This window comes from Piliocolobus tephrosceles, chromosome 21 (assembly GCF_002776525.5).
Source record: "Piliocolobus tephrosceles isolate RC106 chromosome 21, ASM277652v3, whole genome shotgun sequence".
Lineage (NCBI taxonomy): Eukaryota > Metazoa > Chordata > Mammalia > Primates > Cercopithecidae > Piliocolobus > Piliocolobus tephrosceles.
Window position 1 is genome coordinate 35,606,302 of NC_045454.1, and position 8,021 is coordinate 35,614,322.

The 8,021-nt window shown below is 50.6% G+C and overlaps 1 protein-coding gene across 1 annotated transcript in view; it reads left to right on the forward strand.

Moving 5' to 3' along the window:
- Positions 1-8,021, forward strand: part of UNC13A (unc-13 homolog A) — an 89,527-nt gene that overhangs the window by 56,237 nt on the left and 25,269 nt on the right. The window contains exons 28-35 of the mRNA XM_026456971.1: positions 858-943; positions 1,140-1,266; positions 3,577-3,673; positions 4,041-4,184; positions 5,006-5,089; positions 6,330-6,407; positions 6,673-6,761; positions 7,484-7,636. Coding sequence (XP_026312756.1) covers positions 858-943; positions 1,140-1,266; positions 3,577-3,673; positions 4,041-4,184; positions 5,006-5,089; positions 6,330-6,407; positions 6,673-6,761; positions 7,484-7,636 — 858 coding nt within the window. The remainder of the gene's footprint in view (positions 1-857; positions 944-1,139; positions 1,267-3,576; positions 3,674-4,040; positions 4,185-5,005; positions 5,090-6,329; positions 6,408-6,672; positions 6,762-7,483; positions 7,637-8,021) is intronic.

Below are 8,021 nucleotides of genomic sequence, written 5' to 3' on the forward strand. Positions count from 1 at the left end.
ATAGATGGATGAACAGATAGATGGGTGGTTGAGTGGATGGATGAATAGTTGGATGAATGAGCGAATGAATGGATGGAGGGATGGATGGATGGATGGATGAATAGATAGATGGATGGGTGAATGGATGGGTGGATAGTTGCATAAGTAAGTGAATGAATGGATAGAGGGATGGATGGATGGATGGATGGATGAATAGATATATGGATAGGTGGATGGATGGATAGTTGGATGAATGGGTAGAGGGACAGATGGATGAACAGATAGATGGGTGGTTGAGCGGATGGGTGAATAGTTGGATGAATGAGTGGATGGAGGGATGGATGGATGAATAGATAGATGAATAGGTGAGTGGATGGGTGAATACTTGCATAAGTAGGTGAATGAATGGATAGAGGGACGGATGGATGGGTGGATGGATGAATAGATAGATGGGTAGGTGGATGGATAGATAGTTGCATGAGTGGGTGAATGAATTGAGGAAGGGAGGATTGGATGGGTGGATAAGGTGGATGGATGAATAGATAGATGGGTACATGGATGGATGGATAGTTGCATGAGTGGGTGAATGAATGGATAGAAGGATGGATGGATGGATGAATAAATTAGTTGTTGAATATATGGGTGGATAGTTGCATGAGTGGATGAATGAATGAATGGAGGGACAGATGGATGAGTGGGTGGAAGCTCAAAGAGAAGCAAAGCCTTAGTGCAGAGTCAGTCAGCAGTGACTATGAGGGAACCTGAACCCAAATCCCTCTACCTTACCCTACACTCCCCTGTGGGGCAGGGAAGGACAAAGCAGCCCATCCCATCTGCCTTCTGCCTGCCAAAGTTTTATACTTCCATGACTTTGCCAGGTTTCCCCAGGAGCTGAATGTGGGTAAAATCAGCGCTGAAGTGATGTGGAATCTGTTTGCCCAAGACATGAAGTATGCCATGGAGGGTGAGTTTCCCACCCCAGTGTTCCCCAGCCTGGCCACACCAGGTGGCTGCACCTCTGTGTCCCCTCCAAGGCTGTGAGTGCCCTGTACCCTCATGCCTGAGCTGGACATCAGTGATGGCCAAAGTGGGCAGCTTCTCTGCTGAGACACAGGGTGGCAGACCCTTCCAGCTGTGCCACCCTCTTTGTCCCTGGCCAGAGCACGACAAGCATCGTCTATGCAAGAGTGCCGACTACATGAACCTCCACTTCAAGGTGAAATGGCTCTACAATGAGTATGTGACGGAACTTTCTGCCTTCAAGGACCGCGTACCTGAGTACCCTGCGTAAGTCCCCTGCCCCAAGCCCAGCCCAAGCCAGAACTGTAGCGCTGACAGCTAGAAGGAAAGCCAGAGAGGAGGACTGACCTACTCAGGGTTACCTGGGCATCAGGGGCACGGGTGGGGCTTGAATCCAGTGTTCTCCACTCTCAGCCATTGAGCAGTTGACTCCTACAGCCCAGAAAATTCATAGTCATAACAGCAGCAGGAACCATGTGACTTTCTCATTTTATCCTTTTGACAATTCTATGAGTTAAGGTGGGATCATTTTAATTCCTATTTTGCGGAAGAAGAAATTGGAGAGTTAAAGATGCCAAATGGCCAGGCACAGTGGCACATGCCTGTAGTCCCGATAATTTGGGAGGCTGTGGCAGGAGGCTCACTTGAGCCCAGGAGTTCGAGACCAACCTGGACAAGTTAGTGAGATCCCATCTCTGAAATGAACAAATGGGTCAGGCTCAGTGGCTTGTACCTGTAATCCCAGGGGTCCGAGGCAGGCAGATCACCTGAGGTCAGGAGTTTGAGACCAGCCTAGCCAACAGGGCAAAACCCTAGCTCTACAAAAGTACAAAAATTGACCGGGCACAGTGGCCCATGCCTGTAATCCCAGTACTTTGGGAGGCCAAGGCAGGTGGATCATCAGAGGTTAGGAGTTTGAGACCAGCCTGGCCAACATGGTGAGACCCTGTCTCTACTAAAAACACAAAAATTAGCCGGGTGTGGTGGCAGGTACCTGTAATTCCAGCTACTTGGGAGGCTGAGGCAGGAGAATTGCTTGAATCCACGAGGCGGAGGTTGCAGTGAGCCGAGATCGTGCTAGTGATCTCAGGGTGGCAGAGTGAGACTCTGTCTCAAAAAAAGAAAAAAAACTGGCCAGGCGCGGTGGCTCACACCTATAATCCCAGCACTTTGGGAGGCTGAGGCGGGTGGATCATGAGGTCAGGAGATAGAGACCATCCTGGCTAACACCTTGAAACCCCGTCTCTACTAAAAATACAAAAACTTAGCCGGGCGTGGTGGCGGGCACCTGTAGTCCCAGCTACTTGGGAGGCTGAGGCAGGAGAATGGCGTGAACCCGGGATATGGAACTTGCAGTGAGCCAAGATCACGCCACTGCACCCCAGCCTGGGCGACAGAGCCAGACTCTGTCTCAAAAACAAAAAAAAAAAAAGAAAGAAAGAAAGAAAAAAAAAAGTATCCGGGTGTGGTGGCACACGCCTATAGTCCCAGCTACTCGAGAGGCTGAAGCAGCAGGATCACTTGAACCCAGGAGGCAGAGGTTACAGTAAGCGGAAATAGTGTCACTGCACTCCAGCCTGGGCAACAGAGTGAGACTCCATCTCAAAAAAATAAATTAATATAAAAATAGAATGAATGACTGGATAAATGCCAAATGCCTTGCCCAAGGTGACTCCTAGTACATGACAGACCCAAGATTTGAACTCGGAACATCTGACTCCTGGGCTGTGTGTTGGAGGATGCTGTGGTACCACCAGTTCCTGAGAATTGTGCTGTGTCGTTCGTTGCTCCCGGCAGCACAGTGGGATAGTCCTCTGTTGTACAAGAAATGAAAGCTCTGGCTGGGTGCGGTGGCTCATGCCTGTAATCCCAACATTTTAGGAGGCCGAAGTGGGAGGATCACTTGAGGCCAGGAGTTCAAGACCTGCCTGGGCAACATAGGGAAATCCTATCTTTACAAAGAAGACCAAAAAAAAAGAAAAGAAAAGAAAAAAATTAGCCAGGAATGGTGGCACGTGCCTGTAGTCCCAGTTACTTGGACTGAGGTGGGAGGATCACTTGAACCCAGGAGGTCAAGGCTGCAGTGAGCTATGATCGCACCACTGTACTTTAGCCTAGGCAACATAGCAAGACGTGTCTCAAAAAAGAAAAAAAAGAAAGGAAAAGAAAAGAAAGGAGGGAGGGAGGGAGGAAGGGAAGAAGGAAGGAAGGAAGGAAGGAAGGAAGGAAGGAAGGAAGGAAGGAAGGAAGGAAGGAAGGAAGGAAGGATGGAAGGAAGGAAGGAAGGAAGGAAGGTCTCAGAGAATAAACTCATTTGCCACAGGCAGTTTATCTGAACTAGGATTCCCGCAGGCCTGGGCCCTACTGTAAAAGGGGCCACTCATTCTATTTCGTGAGCAAAGTAACTGAGGTTCAGTGCAGGAGGCGAGCAGAGGGGCAGCCACTCAAGGCTGCAGGGAGAGCTCCAGGGAGAGTAGGAGCAGCCGTAGCTCCACTCATTAGTGGGTCAGAACCAGGCAGTGCAGAGGTTGAGGAGGACAAGAGGTGGTAGAGCCCCACCCTGGCTCTTCATTCCAGATGGTTTGAACCCTTCGTCATCCAGTGGCTGGACGAGAATGAGGAGGTATCCCGGGATTTCCTGCACGGTGCCCTGGAGCGAGACAAGAAGGATGGGGTAAGAAGGTCAACCCACAGTCAGGTTCCTAATCTTCCCACTGGGGTCCAATTTTGGGGGAAATTTGCCCTTGGGATGAGGCCAGTCTCTGGTAGGTGTCCACCATCTTTGTCTTGCTGATGATGTTTAAAAATCTTTTGTTCATTCATCAACTACGAAATGTGAGTTCCATCAAGCCACACACCTCCATGCACCCCATGGCTTCTGCGACCACGTCTAGAATTGACTCTAAGTCAACCTCGCCCTCTGTCCATCTCACCCCAGGGAAGCTGGTCTCTTGCTTTCCCCATGAAGAGTGGGAGAGTCGGGCTCTGGGGCTTCTCTGGTGCTGATCTCCTTGTTCCTCTTGGCCTCCTTCCCCCTGCAGTTCCAGCAGACCTCGGAGCATGCCCTATTCTCCTGCTCCGTGGTGGACGTCTTCTCCCAACTCAACCAGAGCTTTGAAATCATCAAGAAACTTGAGTGTCCCGACCCCCAGATTGTGGGGCACTACATGAGGCGCTTTGCCAAGGTGTGGGGGAGTGGGTAGGGTTGGGGCTAGGGGACGGGGTCAGGGAATTGAGGTCCGAGTTGGAGATGGGGTAAGGTTGAGGCTGAGGTTGGAGTTGGTGATGTCACTGAGGTTGGGGTTGAAGTTGGAGTTTGGGTTGAGGTTGGAGTTGAAGTTTGGGTTGCAGTTGAGGTTGAGATGAGGTTGGAGTTGAGGTTTGGATGGAGGTTGGAGTTGGGATTAGGGTTTAAATTGAGACTGGAGTTGAGATTGGGGTTGGAGTTGAGGTGTAGGGTAAGGTTGGAATTGAGGTGTGGGTTGAGATCAGGGTTGGAATTGAGGTCATTAGTGCGAGTTGGCAATGCTGTTTGGTTGGAGTTTGAGGCTGGGTTGGGTCTTGATTTGGGATTGAGGTTGGAGTGAGTGCTGAGATTGATACGAAATTTGAGTGAGTCTTGGGGTGAGTTTGAGGGTTGGGATCACTGGGGTTGAGGTTTGATTGATTGGCATTAGGCTGTGTTGACCTTGGGGATTACAAGTAAGAACTGGCTTTTGATTTGAGATCAGGTCATGCTTGTGGTTGAGACTGGGTTAATATGATGCTTGGTTGCTCTGAAAAAGAGCTGGGTCTACATAAAACGATTGTCTTCATAGAGCGGTATCTCCTCTGGGTCTTGATGATCATCTTGGGTGGAGAATTTGCCTAGCCCAAGGGCCCATCTTAGGTGCTATTAGGGTTTGAGTTCATCACTGATCTCACTAGTGGCCTTCATGGGACCTGATGACTGGGGCCCGCCTTGGTCCCAGCCTTTCTTCTCACCCACACGCTGTGTCTTCCCCAGACCATCAGTAATGTGCTCCTCCAGTACGCAGACATCATCTCCAAGGACTTCGCCTCCTACTGCTCCAAGGAGAAGGAGAAAGTGGTGACCTGAGGGAACCCCTGACCTAGCCCCCTCCTCAGCCCCATTCAGCACCCCCAGACTCCCTTCTCCCCAGAGCCCTGACACCTGGGGCTATGTATGTCCACCTGTGTGTGATCTAACTGGACTGTGTGTGTGTGTAGAGGTGCTTGTTTGAACGTGTGTGATCAGAGTGTATCTAGTTGTGTGTGTCTGAGTATATGGGAACTAAGTGCATGTGTCTGACTGTGTATTGTCTGTTGACTGGTACACTCTGCATGTGTGTGTGTGTGTGTCTGTGCACATCTGAGTGTGTGTGTCTGATCATGTTTTGTCTAGCTTTGTTTAATGGGTATCTATGGCATGAATGTGTATGTGAGTCCGACTGTGCACGTCTGAGTGTGCGTGTGTGATTGTATTTCGTCTGGCTGTGTTAACTGGGTATCACCTGAGTGTGTGTGCCTGTGTGTGTCTGTACATATCTGAGTGTGGGTGTCTAGCTGTGTTTCAACTGTGTTAATTGGGTATAGTGTGAGTGTATGTATGAATATGTGTGTTCAACCGTACACATCTGGGTGTGTGTCTCATATTTTATCTAGCTGTGTTCACTGGTTATAGTGTTAGCGTGTGTATGCTTGCCAGCTGTGCATGTCTGGGTGTGTGTGACCATGTTTCGTCTGGCTGAGTTAACAGCATATAGTGTGAGTGTGTGTCTATGTATGTGTGTGTGTGTGTGTGTGTGACTGTGCATATCTGGGTGGGTGTGTCTCACCAGGTTTGGTCTGGCTGTGTTGAATGTGCATGGTGTGAGTGTGTATCTATGACAGTGTCTGGCTGTGCATGTCTGAGTTTGTGTATCTGTGGGGTGGGTCTCGTGTGTATATCTGGGGGTGAGGGCACACGCCTTCAGTGTGTCACTGGCTGTTGCAAATGAAGCCTTCATTGTGTGAGCTGCAAAGCTCTGGACCCCTGCAGGAAACTCTGCTACCCCCAGCGTTCCCAGCCCCTCTCATGGACCCACCAGGCCTGGGGTTGTGGGATTACTTGAGTCCTCCTTGCCCCACCAATCCCCAGAGATGCCCCAGCAACAACACGCCCAGGAGCCTGAGCCCAAACACTGCCTTCCATTCGCAGGTGACCCCTCGGGACCCCAGCTTCCTCCAAACTCAGACCCTGAAACCATCCTGAGGTCCTTGGCGGTGGGTAGGGGAGGCTCTGGGGAGCGGTCCTGAGGCCTGACTCCCCTCTTTGTTCCCATCCGCAGCCCTGCATCCTCATGAACAACACTCAACAGCTACGAGTTCAGCTGGAGAAGATGTTCGAAGCCATGGGAGGAAAGGAGGTGAGGCAGGGCTGGGGAAGGGCTGGAGAAGGGAAGGGGGCACCCCCACCACTGTGTCCCTGCAGGCCCCCAAGCTCATATGTCACCAGGCCTAGGGATGAATTCCAGCTCAACCATGCTCTTAAACCCAGGCTTGCATCACAACTGTCTGTGCCTCAGTTTCCCCTCCACCCCTTGGGATCCCTTTCCCTGGGTCAGATGAGAAAATGCCCAGTACATGTGGATACTTACTGAACCTGGCCTGATGTCCCTTCTCCCCCCTTAGCTGGATGCCGAAGCCAGTGACATCTTGAAGGAACTTCAGGTGAAACTCAATAACGTCTTGGATGAGCTCAGCCGGGTGTTTGCTACCAGGTGGGAACATCTCCAGGGCTGGGGGCAGTGGGGAGGGAACAGCCTTCAGCCCTCTGAGCCTGGGGCGTCTGGAGGCTCAGCAGATGTAGCGGTGAAGATTGCAGGCTCAGAGTTAGACAAGGCTGAGTTCAAATCTCGGCTTTACTGCTTACTAGCTGTGTGGCCTTGGGTGAGTCACTTAACCTCTCTGAGCCTTATATATTCTTTTATTCCTCTGTAAAGTTGGGGTGATGACAATAATAGTACCTGGGTAGGATTTTGAGAATGAAATGAGCAATGTGGGCAAACGTCTTATCCCTTTGCCTGGTTCTGCTGTTATTATTTTCCACTCTTTTTTTTTTTTTTGAGATGAAGTCTCATTCTGTCTCCAGGCTGGAGTGCAGTGGCGTGATCTCGGCTCACCGCAACCTCCACTTCCTGGGTTCGAGTAGCTGGGACTACAGGTGCACGCCACCACACCCAGCTAATTTTTGTATTTTTAGTAGAGACGGGGTTTCACCATGTTGGCCAGGTTGCTCTTGATCTCTTGACCTCATGATCCGCCCATCTCGGCCTCCCAAAGTGCTGGGATTACAGGCGTGAGCCACCGTGTCTGGCCTGTTCTCCATTCTTGCTCGGTTATGTGCTGTGATGCTAATGATATGACCTCGAGGACCAAAGATGAGCATCTGTGTCCTCATCCAGCCCTTCCTGTGATCTGAGCCTTTTCTTTCTGTCCCCAGCTTCCAGCCACACATTGAAGAGTGTGTTAAACAGATGGGTGACATCCTTAGCCAGGTTAAGGGCACAGGCAATGTGCCAGCCAGTGCCTGCAGCAGCGTGGCCCAGGACGCTGACAATGTGTTGCAGCCCATCATGGACCTGCTGGACAGCAAGTGAGCCGGGCCAGGTGGACTGGGCTGGCCAGGGACGGGCTGGGGCAGGGCCATAGAGACCCAGGGACTGGCTGGAGAGGGTGTGCAGGGAATGTTTGCTGGGTGGTCACTGGATAGTTGTATGGCTGAGTAGAGGGTGGACTGAAGGGGATGGAAAGTTGGGTGGGCAAATAATTGGAAGGATTGGTGAGTAAATGTTTTTGTGGATGAATGAATGGTGGATGAATAGGTGACATGAGGGGTGGATAGGTGGGTGGATGCATGGATTAAAAGATAAATGTTTAGAAGGCTAGATGGAGAATAGATGTTTTAAAAAGATGGATGGGTGGATAGTTGGGTAAATATTTGGATGGATGAATAAATGTTTTGATGCATAGATGGATAG